Genomic DNA, 16,700 nt, shown 5'->3' with positions numbered 1-16,700 from the left:
CTAGAAAGCCTTTTATGACCGTTCTAATTTATTGCATGTGCATGTGTATGTGTTTTCTGTTCAAGCAGCACACACTTGTGTGCCATCCGTGGTCAAACACTATAGCCGCATAAATGATAGCAGTGGAGAAGCTTTGCTGAGAATACTGACAAAGGTAGCAGCACACCTGATTGTTTTGGGTCCTTGGTCAAATCCCATTTAATCAAGGTTGCTCGATTTTACTCAGTGCTCGATTCTTGGTCAGTTTGGGGAGAGTTTCTGCATTGATCTGTTTGTTTTTGTTAAGTCAGCGGGGGATGTCAGGGCTGCTAAATCCTGCTAAATCTCCAGGATTGGCTCAGCTAACCATTGTGGAGCCTCAAGTCCATGAAACGCCAATCTTTAAAAATGCTTGTTTGGTACACCTACCAGTTATCCCCCTGCTTCTTTTACAGGTTCATATCTGTTCTGAGAATCAATGCTGTAGATCCTTCCCTGTCACCATCTATGCTATCAGTTTCAGATTATGCAGATTATTAATTAAGAAAGATGGCCACAGATCATGGTTAAAGAACTTCAAACTTGTTTGTGCGATGATTTTGGACAAAATGTGAAATGTCTTCCACACATTCATCACAAATGTCAACGGCAGCAAGTGTGTGCCAGCCAGAGAACTCCTTGATAAACAGTATGTTGGCCTTTTGCCGTTATCGGTCACAGAGTTTACCTCTGCAGGAAATGAACATCTCCTTGTTGGTCTTTTGATTTATTGTGGTTCCAATTACAGGTCAGAGTGTTGTCTGTAAGAGGTCCTTTGACATTCTCAATCTTGCTTTTCACTATAAATTAGTAAGAAGAAAAACTTCAGCATATGCTAAGATGACCTGAATCTGTGTCAAATTGTGTCAAAACTTTGTTTAAAAGGTTGCTGCATGCCCTGTAAATATGTTATTGTGTGGAGTCAATCAGACCTGAAACTACAGAACAACATTAAGTCAAACTGGGTAGTTTGTCATTTTTGGGAAACCTGATCTTCAAAAATTAGATGATGAGAATAATACTAATATTGTACTTGTCTGTACAGCTAAATAAATCTTGTTCTGGAAGACATTTACCTCAGCCTAATCTGAAATTAGATGATTCAGCTAGTCTGGTTTTCTTGGAAGATAATTAATCCACTTTTCTGACGAGTTTTAATCAGTACAAATACTAAAATGAACAAATCATACAGCTCAGTTAATGGCAGTCGAAGATTTCTTGACTGGGCTGCATGACTCCATTAATTTAGTGTGCTGAGAAATAATTTGAAAAATCACCACAGAAAACTCTTTTTAATATAGATCTACCAAACATGATTAAGGAGTAAACTGAAAGAAGAGTTCAATTCGGCAAAGACACAGGCTTCTTGTGTTCAGTCTAAGTGATGTTAACTGACTGGGTATTTACCCTTTTAAATCTCAGTCTGTATGCACACTTCTGTTGAACTACTGCTCTAAAATGCTCTCGGACATGATGCTGAGAACTAATGGCTTCTGGTTCCCAGAGTGAAGGAATAAATTCAGTACATGCTGCCCAAGGCTATCATTCCATGCAGGAGACCGTGCGAGTCTCTAGAAGATAGATGGGGATATCAGCAGTCCTTGCTGGACAGCTCCCTTCTATAATCCTTATCTGATCGGCCTCGTCGGAAAAGATGACACATCTTATCGCTCAGGGCCAGAACGAGAATTAGGCAGCATTAGGTGTAAACTTTAATGATCAATATTTATGACGTCTTTTGGAACTCTGTTGACGGATAAGATTGCATGACAGAACATATATAGAGGCAGTGTGATATGACAGCAGCTACAATCACGAGGAGGAGAACACTGCTGTTTTTATATGTAATGGAAAAGGTCATGTTCCTCTTACACAGCAGATTGCACAGTATGCATGTTCTGTCATCAGGAAACATGAAATAATGTCTTTCCCCCACTGTGCAACTGTATAGAGGGTACGCGTTGACGTCACTGCAGCCTTGGACCACGCCCCCTGGGGGTGGCAAAACAATGAAATATATCAGTAAATACAGCGAGGCCGGGAAAAATGTGGATTATCACATCAAATTAAGAACAATTTGACTCGACAATGATCCATACGAACTAGTATGGATATGGAAAAGTGGATTGGCTTCAGTTTCAGTTAGTTAAAGTTAGTTTTGGGTAATTTTACTTGTGATAAATGTAGCTAAGTAAAAGATGCTAACGCTAAGAGCTTTACCGAGAAGTAAAGTTAGCCATACAATACTGTAGCGTCCAACCGGACGTTAAAAGGATGACGAGAAGTGATCAAAATATTTCGTTTAGTGTTATTTATTGTTGCACCTGAAATAATTACTCTTGGCCGTAACTACACCAAAACAACAACATCAACAACTTTGGCAGGTATCTGTAAAAATACACCTCCGACTGCTTTTCAAATCTGTTGGTGCAGTCAATCGCACAACAGCTCTTCCCCATTAATTTTACAATTTAGACGCTATTAAAGCCTGTGGTTCAAACTAATGCAGCTAATCTCCATGCTCAACTGTCACTTTTTGCCACTCAGTTGCTGTAACCATGGAGACTTCGCTAGCTGTGACGTCACGTAAATACCCTCCCATTGATACATCTGTGCATGATCTCTGTTGTCCAACTGAACAAAATGCCAAAATGGTAGCAACGTGTCAGTACAATACAATACAATACAATAATACTACACAGTCTTCAAAATGAACACACAGTTGAATCACCAGCTCTTTGATTTATTTTAAACAAAACCTGAATACCATAACCTTCATGAAGCTAAGATTCAGTGCAGGATTGTTGTTGCTGAAAAGCATTCCTTTTCATTAGTGTACCTAATGAACTGGTGAGTGAGCGTAGGTACGAATGCACCGGCAAACAGTGTGTTTTGAAATTGGACATTGATCTCACTCTGCTTTCGTAGAATGTATGCAGCACTCTGTGGTGCACAGTGGGAACAACCTGCCACTCAAAGCTTGATGGGGCGGTGGATGGAACGAGCTGTGGTGAGGACAAGGTGAGTCTTGAAAGGAGCATGGATTGTGGTGCAAACATTGAGAAACACTGGTATGTGATATCCATGGTGCTGGACACACTTTTAGGTGGTTTGCGGCAGTGAAGATGCAAAATGAAATGTGTGATAAGTTATTATTGTTAGTTTATTGAATTGGGACAATGCACATTAATCAACATTGATGCATTAGTCATCATTGTAAATGCGTCAGAATTAGCACAAATGCTAATTTTCAGCCGTAGTCCCAAGGCAGCTACACAACACAGATAGAGAAGACTTTAAAACAACAATCATACAGACATTTACAGAACCAGACCCAGACAGACAATGTCCAAACAAACCAAAAAGGACAGACAGACAATATCGAAATAGGGAATATTATGACAAAACATTTAAAAACACATTTTATAAAAAATAAATAAATAAATCATAAATGGACCAGAAACCAAAGAGTATGCATCAGATTAGGGAAACTATTTAGGCTATGTGAGTACATGTCTGTTTTATTTTTAACCAGTGTTTGAGATTGTTTTTAAAAAAATAAGCAGTTGTCGCAATTTCGAATGTGTGGTGCTAACTTGTTCCAGGAATGTGTTCCTCTTATAGATAAAATCATTTGGGAGAATTTAGTTCTATGCCTTGGTACATTACAGTCACCTCTAGTTAGAGCTCTTGTTCTTTGTCCTTGGAGGGGTGGGGTGGAGGGCAAGATCATTTAAAACTTTGAAAATGAGACAGGCACCCATAAAGATTTGCTAACTGTCTAGATCAAGAATATGATACTTTTTTTAGGACATTACAATAATGAAAGTGAAGAGGTTTCCTGTCTAAAATTTTAAGTGTGATACAAAACACACTAAAGCTGGAGTTTGGGACTCATTTCTAAATAAATAAAGTCATTTTTCATTCCTTTGGCAAATGAAGTCATGCAGTGCTGATAAAGGTAAATCTTCCAGCAAAAACAATCTACAGCAGAGTACATTTCTGAGCTGGCACATCGCGTTTTACATCAATCAAAGGACTGGTTTGCCATAGTTGTAAAGACAACCCCCTAGAGTTGGAATAGTTTACAATCAGTGATAATATGCTGGAGCATTTTGGTTTGTGTAAGTACTCTTGGTGTATCAAAGTAGTGCATTTTCTGGATTGCCTCCAACATTTAGTTTACTTAAGCATGTTCCCTGTTTCCTGACACATTTCATTTGATTCTTAATTTCGGACATGGTGCTCAAAATCACATCTAATGGATCCTCTGTTCATTTCCGCTGACAGTTAATGCCATTAATGCCATAGTTTTTTAAATTGCCTGCCTCCACCATTAATTCTGACCTGCACTATTTTCAGAGGAAACACAGACTGTCTGCATTTATGACATTTCCTGGAAAGACGCTGGAATTTAATTATATAATTGTGTTTTCATTCATTCATTCATTTTCATGTGATATTATTTTTTCATCAGTGGTGTTTCGGTGGGGAGTGTGTAGGAGTCGGAAACTACCCAGAGAGTGTTAACGGTGGCTGGGGGTCTTGGAGCGAGTGGTCGGCCTGTTCGAGGACGTGCGGGGTCGGTGTCCAGAGTGCGAAAAGAGACTGCGATAACCCTGTGTAAGTATGCTGCTTTAATAATTTAGGAGAATTAGAGCTAATAAAATAAAAGTGAAGTCAACCCCGAATCTGTATTTAACATTTTCTGAACGGGAAAAAAAATAAACAACTGATTACCTATGAATAAATAAAATTAACATACTAATTATATGTTGGAAGTTTTAATGAATTGAGGTGCTCTGTTTGAACTAGGAGGGATGAGGCCGTTTTAGGCAAAGCAACAGCAGGGGTTTTGATTGATAGATAATGGAAGGAGCCCCAGGAAGCATTTTAATTCACCGTTTTTATTCTACAGTGGTCTGCCGGCGAGAGACCGTTATGTAATATAAAGAGCAGCGGGCTAAAAAAAAACAAATCCGGGTAAATAAATATCACAACATGTTTATTGTGGTAAATCGCGGAGAGCAGATGAAGTTTTCTTAGTTTAGCCAAAAGAAATTTAAGTTTAAGCAAAGAAAAATATAACATCCACTGCAATTTTATACAGAATGCAAGCAATCTATTGAAACGTTTATTGGAGTGAAGTAATTGTTTTCATGTTGGAGGATCTGTGGTAATTCACTAGTGTGATGTAGTTATTCTTTATTAAACATTCAGATAGGTTATACACACAATTGAACCTGATACAATAAACGAAATCTGGGCACATACAATCCGAGTTAATAAAACAGTTTGATAGTACATCGTCAAACTCCCTCGGCGGTTATTTGCACTCGGAGATTAAAAACAGTCCTCGAATTGAAAATAAAGCTGGAAAATCCAGATAATAACATCTGAGAGAGACTCCGTAAGTCTTTAGGCAGCCACTAAAATATAAAATAGGACTTCTCATGAGCATCAAATGTAAGTAGATTTTTAAAATAAATCTCATTGAGCATCAGTAAAATATCACCTACAAGCATGTAAGGGGCCCCACCTCCTGAAACCCACCACCATCCCACTGTTAATGTTCCTTTTGTTGTGTTGTACAGTGAATATATTTTTTGTATATTTGTATATTTTAGTGTGTATATGTTTATTTTATTTTATCTTCTTCTATATTTTGTATGCAACAAACACCAAGGCAAATCCCTTGCATAATGTATAAATATACTTGGCAATAAAGTCTTTTCTGATTTCTGATTCTACAGTCCAAGGTACAGAGGGAAGTATTGTCTGGGAGAGCGGAAGAAGTATAAGACCTGCAAGACGCCACCGTGCCTCGAGGACCTGCCGTCCTTCAGAGACATCCAGTGCAGTCACTTCAACACCCTGCCCTACAAGGGCAAGTTCCACAGGTGGGAAGCAGTCATCAACAGAGGTGAGCGGATTCAGGTCCTCTGAAGGTATCTTTTTGATCTTTTGGTTGCTCACTGTCAAAACATGTTTGATCATTTTCCCGGGTTGCATCTCCCTCAACAGTAAACCCCTGTGAACTCCACTGCCGTCCGCTGAACGAACATTTTTCTGAAAAGATGCAGGACGCCGTCACCGACGGGACGCCGTGCTACGAAGGCAACAAAAGCCGAGATATGTGCATCAATGGCATCTGTAAGGTATCAGTACACTCTACATACTACTCCGTGTGTTCTCCAGCAAACACTTTGTGCGTCTTGTTGTGTCCGTTCGATTCCCTCGCGGCTTCCAAGCAACAGCGCCCGTGGATTTATTGATTCCGTTTCATTTCTGTGCTCCTGTCAGACACGCAGCACATTAAGTTAACCCTCACCTTGTTTCCTCCGAATGCCGCGTTGTTGCGCGTTTGACATTTTGCCTGACAATTAGCATGTTGATAGAAAAATGTGCTGGCTGTTATCTTGCAAGATAGCACGTGGCTCTTGTCTGTCACCCTGGGCCAAAATGCCAGTCAGTGATACAGTGGACAGCAGTCACAGGCTGTGGGCTCTGACATTTTGACATTCTGTGACATTTTGTGTGTTTGAGGAATCGCTGCAACGGTAAACATTAAAAAATTGTGTCTTTGTTTTAAAAAATATTGCATGAACAATATTTAACAATATACATTTGACATTTATATTTATTTGAGAACTTAGTAACTGTAGATCCCAATCAATATTGAAAAATTTAATCAATAAATTTGTTTTTCTTGCCATGTCTGAATAAGGTTCCTCAAGCAGCATGTTCATTTTTGTTGCTTTTTTTTATGTGATGTGTGAATGAGTTGATCCTCATTAGTGAGAGGCAGTTATGAGGATTTTATGGGAAACCTCGGTGTGCCCTAAATGCCTCTAAAAGAAAATGATAAGAGATATTCATCCTGCAAATTGCTACACATCTGTAACATGTTTTTTTGTTTTGTTTTGTTTTTTACAGAATATAGGCTGTGATTATGTGATTGACTCCAGTGCTGTAGAGGACCGCTGTGGAGTCTGTAATGGTAATGGCTCCACCTGCACTACTGTGAGGAGAACATTTGAAGAGAGCGAAGGACTCGGTATGTTCTTTCTAATCTTGTTTTAGCAATAGGCCATTTTGCAGAATCCATTTTGACACTATGTGGATGGCACTTAAATTAAAAAAAAAATGCAATAATTTTTCTCTCTTTGGGAACCAGCCATAAAAGGTTTTATTTCTGCTTTGCCTCCTCCACTCTTTGCTAACTGCGTGCGTGTCCCTTTCACTTACCGAAAATACTATGCCCTTCAGGCTACGTAGATATAGGTCTGATCCCAGAGGGAGCCTGGGACATTCGGATCGAGGAGTTGGCTGAAGCAGGGAATTTCTTGGCATTACGGAGTGACAATCCCAACAAGTATTTTCTGAATGGAGGATGGACGATCCAGTGGAACGGGGAGTACAAGGCGGCTGGAACCGTATTTACCTACGAGAGGACGGGACACCTGGAAAACCTGACGTCTCCTGGGCCCACAATGGAACCGCTGTGGATTCAGGTATGGTGAAACTAATGGTTCCATTGCTCTTTAAAACAACATATGAGCACTAGTTTAAATTTCTTTAAATACACGTTACAATGAAGCCAACGTATTTTAGTGAAGGTATAAATGAAGGCAGATAACGTTACCTTTTTATCATCACTTCACTCATTCATCGGTACAAGAGTAGGCCCCTGTTGCTGCTGGGCCAATCACGTGGTCGCGTATTACACGGTGACTCTGTTCGGTTCCCTTCAACTACCCGAGAGCCCATTCAGTTTCCAGGTAAAATCCAAGATGCACGCTGCAATATTAGCAGAAAATAACCTAACAGTGCAGCTCCCTAGCTTAATATTGAATGTAGAATGATGAATAATGATGTCTATTTATAAATAGCACTAGTAGGTACACATATAGTAAGTAGGGGGTCCTTGGCCTGACAAACGTTGAAGACCCCTCAGCTCTAAAGTCTTTCCACAAAAGTCCTGGATCAAGTCACAAGTCCACACATTGAGGTCTGAGGTCCTAATAAGTCATAATACACTTTACGACTTAATGAAGGTGAAAGTTTTTATATTTGGTTCAGAGTTTGGAAGATTGAAAAAACATCTATAAATAATACTTAGTTAGAGCGATCACCCACAACATTAAAACCACTGACAGGAGAAGTAAATAACGTTGACCATCTTGTCACAGTACAATGTTCTGCACGGAAGCTTTTGGACCTGGCTGATCCTGGCTGGCAGACCAGGTACCCCCCTCCCATAGCAATGACACTCCTTGATGGCAGCAGCCGCCTGATACAAGCACACACACAAAAAAAAACATGGAAAACAGCACAAAGTGGTTATTAATTTCCTTTAGAGGCAATGACCTTAATATTATATTATCTTCCAATTTTGTTATTGTGATGCAGCATGTGGCCATTTAGAAGCTGGTTTCGTGAGTTATTTCATGTGAAGGTCAAAGTATGAATTAGCAAGGGAAAAACTGACAAATGGACTTCACTAAACACTGGGTTTCCTCCTTTGCGATGCTTTGCCAGGCCTTTAATGCAGCTGTGTTTAGTTGTGTGTGTGTGTGTGTGTGTGTGTGTGTGTGTGTGTGTGTGTGTGTGTGTGTGTGTGTGTGTGTGTGTGTGTGTGCGTGCGTGGGGGGGAGAGCAAGTGAAATGCAACAGGATGCTGATGTTTTTGGACACAGTCTAACCAGGCCTTTCTATTTTTGAGACTGACTAATGATTTGCACCTTGTGGTAAACCCTGTGTTTACTCTCACGAAGTCTTCTGCCTTTTTGAGTTCCTTAGCTCACCAATGTGCTCTTCTTTTTCTCAGAATGTACCAAACTGATGATTTGGCTACTCCTAACATTTCATCTATCTCTCTGATGGATTTCTTCTCTTTTTGTTGTTTTTTTTTTTGTTTGTTTGTTTTGTTTTGTTTTTTTCTTTTGTTTTTCAGCTGGATGGTCTCTTGTACTTGCACTGAGATCCTCTTGAACATATGTTGTGGCTTCACAGCAACAGCTACCAAATGCAAATGCCACACCTGGAATCAGCTCCAGACCTTTTACCTGCTTAAATGATGAAGGATTAAAGAGGGAATAACCCATGTAGCCCAAGTAATAGCTTTTGAATCAACTGTCCAAAAATAGGCAGCTACATATTAAAGAGCTTTAATTCCTCATCCAATTTGGATGTAAATACTCTCAAATTACAGCTGAGAGTCTGCACTTTAAGCTCACATTGATTGTATAACTCTATCTTTAAAATGTGTTGGTATACAGCTAATATAAAAAAGTATACATTTTCTTGTGTTTGTTACAGCTTCTCTTTCAGGAGACCAACCCAGGAGTGCGGTATGAATACACCATCAGTCGAAATTATTCAGAGGACAACAGCATCCCTGACTCAGTTTTCTTCTGGAAGTATGGCTCATGGACTGAGTGCAGTGTCACCTGTGGAGCAGGTAAGTGAAACAACTTTGCCATAGATAGGCTGGTATGCATGTACAGACAGAGGAATGTTTAATTTCTCCTTTTTAATGCATGTCTAAGAATCCTTTGGAGCAGACGTGGAAAAATACATTCACTATTTCACTATAAGTCAAGGCCAGATTCTTATTCTTTTTAAATTCTTCTTATTCTAAGTTGAAAGAAGTACTATATATATTATGGACTACATTTCCATTTTTATAATTAAAAAGAGGACAAGCAGTTATAGAATATGAGAATGAGTTTAATTGCAAGAGGTTTCAAACAGGGCTGCAACTACTTGCCGATGTCATCGATTACTTCATTGACTACTTAAATAAGTCCATTGGCATTAAATACTGGCATAAATATTTTATTGGCAAAACAACTCAATGTTACCTAAAAAAAAAAATAAAAAAAAACAACTCATCCAAACATCAAAAATGGGGAAATTCATTAAACAGAAAGCCAGACGCTTGAGAGACATTGTTTGAAATCATGCGAAGTAGTAACTGGATGCTGTAATTAAGCTACTGGATACCTGAACTGTTTGTGTGATTTGTGAATTGGTGTTCTGAGCACAGGAGTTGTTTTTGAGAGACTCAAGACAACAGAGACTCAAGGGCAGATGCTAACCATGATGCTAATCAGTAGCAAGAACAATTTCCACTAATGTCTGCAAATTAATTGATTGCACAAATTTTACGTATGCAATTCTTTTAAAACACATTTTTAATAAAAAAAAAAAACAAAAAAAACACATGCAGACATTCAAAACATGGCCTTCATGTAACCATATAATCTAGCCTCTAGAATGGCAGTCTACCATTCTGGTGCATTCAACTTTTTTTTTTTTTTTTTTTTTTTTTAAATATGTGATTAGCTCGAGCCTTTCAGTCGGCCTTTGTGGACTTCTATTCAGTTTTTATCCTTTCATATCTTTATTCAATATGTTATCTCCTTCCACTGGTTCTGCACCAACAAAAATGGAAAATGAAAACAAAGATAAAATCTTTCTTGGACTGTTAAAGGTCCAGTGTGTAGTATATAGTGCCATCTATTGGCGAAGTTGCAGATTGTAGCCCTCATGATTTTACCAGGCTTTTTTCAATTGCTCTTTCTTGAATTTCTTCTTGATGTTTTATTCACTGGTTTATCTGTTTCTCTGTTGCACGGCATGTTTGTGAACTGCTTATTTGACTCAAATTAACCCCACTTGACATCAGTTTCTGAAAAATAATTATGAAAATGATGTGGAATGAAGAATTAGGAAAATGATTAAATGAAAGTGATTCATTGAAAGTAATTCTGTTTCATCTGAAGTTGAAAGAAGAAATTGAAAGTCATACAGTGAGACATGATTTGAGTGGGTTTGGAAGGTTTCTAAAAAGCTGAATTGCAGTGAACAAGTCAACCTTAGCAATATTTAATTTAATTTGAACTCCAGATCTGCTTTAAGCTATTCGTCAAATCAGTACTCTCTCGGGAGTCTGTCAGTGTGGTGTTTGGTCCACTCTAATCTACCAAGAGCGCTGGTTGTTTGACCTGTGCAATGAGCTTTAAAGATCATTTACAGCCTTAACAACGTGAATGAAAAGAAATCATTGAAGCTATTGTCCTCTTCTGATGGATGAATATAAGACTGGAAAGCTTGTCCTAAAGCTTTTCTGAAACTACCATGCATAAAATACGGTTAATGACATTATATACAAAGACCTTTTGGAGGACACAGTTTTGCTTGACAGATTCAGACATATTGAGTTTGACCATGTAAAGTAACCAGAGTCACAAAATACACTGGAGTCTTGCATGTGGACTTTGATAGTCCATTTACTTGACATGCTGACAACATAAATCTGATTTATTCAGTATAATATTTGAACTTTACCGCCTGCTGCTGTTCCTTTAATTCTTTTGTGGTCAGCGTGATGGGACATGTCCACCATCCAAATGCTCGATAGGCCCGAATTAGTATCTTTTCTTAAAAGCCGACTTACACGTTATATCGGAACGTGTTATTGGAATTTTATCAAACTTGTTTCATTGACTATTCAAATTAAAGTATAAAGATTGTCCTCAGTGTGACCTTTATCTTAGTCCAGCTCATCGGAGTTCAGAGACCCCGGCTTATTATTAAAAGTTCACCTCACTCCGTTGTTTCGCCTGTAGTTTTCACATTTGTGGATTGTGTTAATGGAGAATGACTCCAGCACTGCTGACAGGGTGAAAAGCGGAGAAACAGACCTGCCTTTTGGGCTGCAACGCTGTGAGTCCAGTATGCCGTATATCATGTGTGTAGAAATGCAACTCAAGCAGAATATGTATTTTTAAACCTCGTTTGTGTCTCTGGTTTTCGTATTTTAATAAATATGTTCCATTTAGTTTCAGCACTAATGGAGAGAAATGACTCAGCCCTTTTGTGCCTTTAGGGAAGCTCTTTTTTTTTTTGTCATGGCATGGCGAGCTCCCTTACAAAAATGGATGCCTATTGCAAAGTCACAGAGCATTACCTGTTCAAATTAAATAGTTACAAAAAAGCCACGTAAGCAACATATTGCTTTTCCGACGCCATTTTTCCTTTGTTTTCTTTTGAATTTCATCCGCCTTTCAACGTGGCTGTCATGACCTTTAAACATTGTCCCCGATGGTGTAAATTAGCCGTCAAACAGACATTGTGGCCCCCAGCAGAACGGGAGCAGAGTGGAAACCCACTCGGGAGCCTGAGAGCAATCACGGAGAGAGATATCACAGGAGGGGATAAATCTCTCGCCACCCCAGGAGGCGAAGCATTTTATGTACTGCTTTGCGCCATGCTATTGGAAATCTCAATGTGACATTTTGTGGTATTTCAGTATAAGTAGAAAAATTATGGGGTTTCGACTGGTGTAATCTTCGCCGTCTGATTCAGGTTTGACATCGTATAACGGAGAAATGTGTTGCGCTACGTGTCATGGAGGCTCTTCTCACGTCTCAGTGGTGTTCCAGGTGTTCAAAGACAGATTGTTCACTGCGTAGAAAAGACAACTGGGATTATTGAGGAGCACTTCTGCGACCCTTTGACCCGACCTGACGACAACCGAACCAGCTGTAGCAAGGATCCGTGTCCGGCCATGTAAGTTCCAGACATTATTAACAAAATGATAGCAGCAGTGTTTGGAGACACACACTCTTGTGAAGCAAAGTTTTTGTAGTTTATGGTGTGCGTGCTAGGAAAAGATCACATAAGATCACAGTAATTCCTTTGCTGAAGGAAGTGAAGTGAAATAGAAATATTTGGAAGGATACAGCTGGCAGGTTGCTGAGATAAAAAAGAAAGAAAGAAAAAACACCTCTCTGCAGACATTTTACTTTCTACACATTTTATTGCTCAAAAATTGCAAGCTGTTTAGTTGACAGTCGTACCAGCAGGAAAGCGGCTCCATTTCCTCTCAGGAGAGGACGTGCACCAATTCCATTGACACAAATGTTTAAACTGCACCAAAATGCGTCAGATTGGGGCCACAGTCATTATAGATGACAGTAGTTGTGTTGAAAATTCTTGTACAGTGAAATCCATGTATGTGAATAGGAAGTTGAGCCGATACCTCTGGTAACACACATTATTTTATTTTTAAGTGTTTTCCACAATAGACGCCTAGAATATTCTGGTGGTCAGACGAACAACAGCAACATTTTGTTTTCGTTGGACAATCAGATATATTCCTGCTCTTTGTGTAATTGTTTTATAATTGTGTATCACTGTTTTGTGTGCATGCTTTTCTCTCTGTCTCGAGGCTAATGATTAGTGTGGCTAATTAACCTTAGGTCAACACTGAAATTTCAAATCACCCGGCAGTGTTTTTCCTTAAAAGCGCTCTTTTGTGGTACAATACGTTTAGGTTCAGAGTCACACCACAAAAATACGTTTGTGACATAACACAAAGCTCATTACAGACATCTAGTACTTCCACAAAGGACAAGGCTTCAGTCTGTTCCACTGTCTGTTTCTATGTTCTCTCATAGCGTCATCATAATAATGGAGGCTATTTGTTGGGCTTTTCTTGTGTCAGTATCGTTCACCGTGGACCAGCTGAAAGTGTCTGTTCAGTTGGGGGTAGTCATTTTATTCAGTGAGGCAAAACTTTGCTATTGACCAGCACTTCTGCTTACTCCCTGGACGTTATCACAGAGCGATAAAGGAGCATGAATCATCTGCATTTTCACAGCTGTAATGTACAGCTATCATTTTTCCATCGCAAGAATATAATTACATTGGAAATCATTGCGCCTTTTGTGTCTCCCTGTGCAGATGGTGGGTTGGAGAGTGGCAGAAATGCTCGGCGAGCTGTGGGAGCTCTGGCCTGGCTAAAAGGACGGTGCTCTGCATCCAGGCAATAAGTGTGGAGGAACAGGAAGCCTTGGATCCCAGTGCCTGTGAACACATGCCTAAGCCTGAGTCACTGTCTTCCTGCAACACACACATCCCCTGTCCATCCAACTGGACCACTGGCAGCTGGTCAAAGGTGAGTTTGGGGTGAAACACGAGCCTCTGGTTTTTCTGCAAATGTCCTGAATAAAAGGGAAATGAAAATGCAAATTTTTACCCTAAAATGACTCTCTGTGAATTATTTTGGAATAATGGTTATTCTTGCTCTGATCTGCTAGTTTCTATGTGGTGCGGTTTTTCACTTGGGCAACATGTGTGAAAAACATCAAGGCTTTTAAAATGCCAATGCTACATTCTCTCTTTTCTGGTGCACAAAGGGTTCACTTGTTACTTACATTTAGTGTTAATTCATGATCTCATCATCATCATCAAGGCCTCACAGACGTTTTCACACAGAGACACGACTTGGAATAGATTTTGGCTATGCTCATTACTTGGCTCTACTGGAAGCAGTATCAGTCTGTGAACTGCTCACTAAACCAATTTGGATTGCCAAGAAATTTGCTTCAGACATCTTCATACCCCAGAGCCTTAACTTCTCATCTAGCACCATCATCAGACCAAAATGTCCTTTATGGTCAGCCACCTTTCGAGCTAATTAGGTTCTCAGCACTCCAACCTGTTCTCTTTTGTCGTGCCAATTTGCAAATCAAGTCCTCACACTACCTTGAGTAACAGCTTCTCTGATTAGCTCACATTAGCATGATAACATTCTAGGAAAGGTCGTTGAATGTGGTAAACATGACCATGTTTCGTTTTTTTTTCTAATCTTTTTTTCTGATCTAAAAGTCATCCATGTTTTCCTTCATAGCTACAGAAATGTGCACAATGAGAAAGATTTTTCCAAATATAACTTTTTTCTTTTTTCAGATGTACTTTTTCCATGATATGAAGCATAAAGTGATTCTTTTATTTCTAATGCGTATTATACTCGTTAATCGAGCCCTTGGCCCATGTGATTAACATGTTTATGTGTTTTGTTGTTTTTTTTTTTGCTGCAGTGTTCAGAAACGTGTGGAAGTGGAGCCCGTCACCGTAATGTAACTTGCTCCAGAAACACAGGCGTTGACTGTGACCCCCAAAAGAAACCTCTCGCCGTCTCTACCTGCCACATACAGGACTGTCCGCCGGTTGTGGATAACTTTGGAGGTATCGAGTGGTCTGGAAGCGGCTGGTCCAGCAAAGAAGTGCTAAATGAAATTAACCCCGTACCCGCAGTTAAACCCCCACAGAAACACAGTGCCACCCGAGTCCAGCCGAGAACTCATGGTGATCTTAATAACATCGTCGAGGGAGATTTTTACTACCACAATAACATCGAAGATACTGATCACCCTGAGGGTAAGCACGTTCAAGTCGATGACTTTTATTACGACTACAACTTCATCAATTTTCATGAAGACTTGTCGGACGATTTTGAGAGCGGTGACAGGGATTCTGCGGACAATCACAGATTCAACATGAAAACCACAACAGCTCCCTCAGCCACTTCAGCCATTTCTACGGTTTTAAAGACAACTGCCTATAGTTTGAAAACTGGAGAGCCACAGAACACAAAAGTGGACAATTTGAAGAACAGTAGAAAAGCAGCCACAAAAGACTCTGAAAGCTTGGAGGATTTTCTTTCAGAGGATCATCTTCTGCCAGTGTCTGCTACTCACTTGCCACCACTGTCAACAACTCAACATTTTCAAACGCTACAAGAGAAACAAGGCAATTTGTGGCAGCCTGAAGACACTAGCGAAGATCCTAGTCTGGTTTTGAGTACACAACAATCTCCACGGGTTGTGAAATGGGGGCAATATGGGGAGGAGGCTGAAAATAACTCTGACAATTTCAGTGAGGAAGAAAGTCATACTGAGGATGTCACTCCTCCTACTCGGAGATATCAAACCATTACCAGTGCTGTTGTCTCCACAACCATTAATTCCCAGGAGATGGAGGAAGATGATGGTTATGAGTATATCTCTGCAGAAGAAGATGTAAAGAGCCCTTTCCCCTTCTCACCCTCACCAGGTACTTTAAATCAGGTAAAGACTGACGTCCAACTGGATGAAAATGGTCCAGAAATACCTCAAACAACCAGTAATCCAGTTGACAAGTCAACACTATTTCCCCTCTTCACAACAGAGGATTCAGATATGGATCGGAGCGACTTTAATACACTACATGCCACCAGTGAGGGAAATCCATGGGATACTGACCTTGGCCTCGCTGCAACCTCACTCCCTGGCTCTGAGGAATACACTCCTCCTTCCATTCCCTTTCCAACAACCTCAGGTAACCAAGATGCCTCTGATGACTCCACATCACTAACTGGAACTGAAACGATACCTCCTACAAATCATAAGGGAGCTGCTCAGCCGCCCACAGCTCATTTCCTGACAGCGTCAGTGGAGCAGACACCTCCAAACCCTGCCTTCGGTGAAACGACTGGAAGAGACCCCACAACCCAAAGTCCATCGTTCGAATTTCCTGATTTTGACTACAACGCAATTATCATCCCCCAGTTGACGAGGAGCAGCATTAGCCGTGACACTGACCCTTCATACCAGTTTACGACAGGAACAGGACCCAGTCTTCAACACAGCGCATCAACAGTGACGCCCAGGAAATCACCACCAACACCTGCCGGGCCGACTTTGCCAACCCATCCCCCTATTCAGTGGTCACTTCCAGTGTCAGGATCTGTCCAAACATCAGCCACACAAGCCACTAACGCTGCCTACTGGATTGCTGGTAACTGGAGCACTGTGAGTGTGCAATCATTAAAAAAAAATGTATATTTT

At 40.1% G+C, this 16,700-nt stretch overlaps 1 protein-coding gene across 1 annotated transcript in view; it reads left to right on the top strand.

Annotated features, from left to right (window-relative positions):
* LOC125005937 (A disintegrin and metalloproteinase with thrombospondin motifs 7) overlaps positions 1-16,700 on the top strand; it is a 79,434-nt gene that overhangs the window by 43,581 nt on the left and 19,153 nt on the right. The window contains exons 10-19 of the mRNA XM_047581602.1: positions 2,947-3,039; positions 4,496-4,641; positions 5,772-5,941; positions 6,043-6,176; positions 6,955-7,075; positions 7,288-7,532; positions 9,340-9,481; positions 12,471-12,597; positions 13,774-13,987; positions 14,913-16,664. Of these exons, the coding sequence (XP_047437558.1) occupies positions 2,947-3,039; positions 4,496-4,641; positions 5,772-5,941; positions 6,043-6,176; positions 6,955-7,075; positions 7,288-7,532; positions 9,340-9,481; positions 12,471-12,597; positions 13,774-13,987; positions 14,913-16,664 (3,144 nt within the window). The remainder of the gene's footprint in view (positions 1-2,946; positions 3,040-4,495; positions 4,642-5,771; positions 5,942-6,042; positions 6,177-6,954; positions 7,076-7,287; positions 7,533-9,339; positions 9,482-12,470; positions 12,598-13,773; positions 13,988-14,912; positions 16,665-16,700) is intronic.

This window comes from Mugil cephalus, chromosome 3 (genome assembly GCF_022458985.1).
Source record: "Mugil cephalus isolate CIBA_MC_2020 chromosome 3, CIBA_Mcephalus_1.1, whole genome shotgun sequence".
NCBI lineage: Eukaryota > Metazoa > Chordata > Actinopteri > Mugiliformes > Mugilidae > Mugil > Mugil cephalus.
The sequence above is the reverse complement of the archived record's forward strand: the minus strand, read 5'-3'. Positions and strand labels throughout refer to the sequence as shown.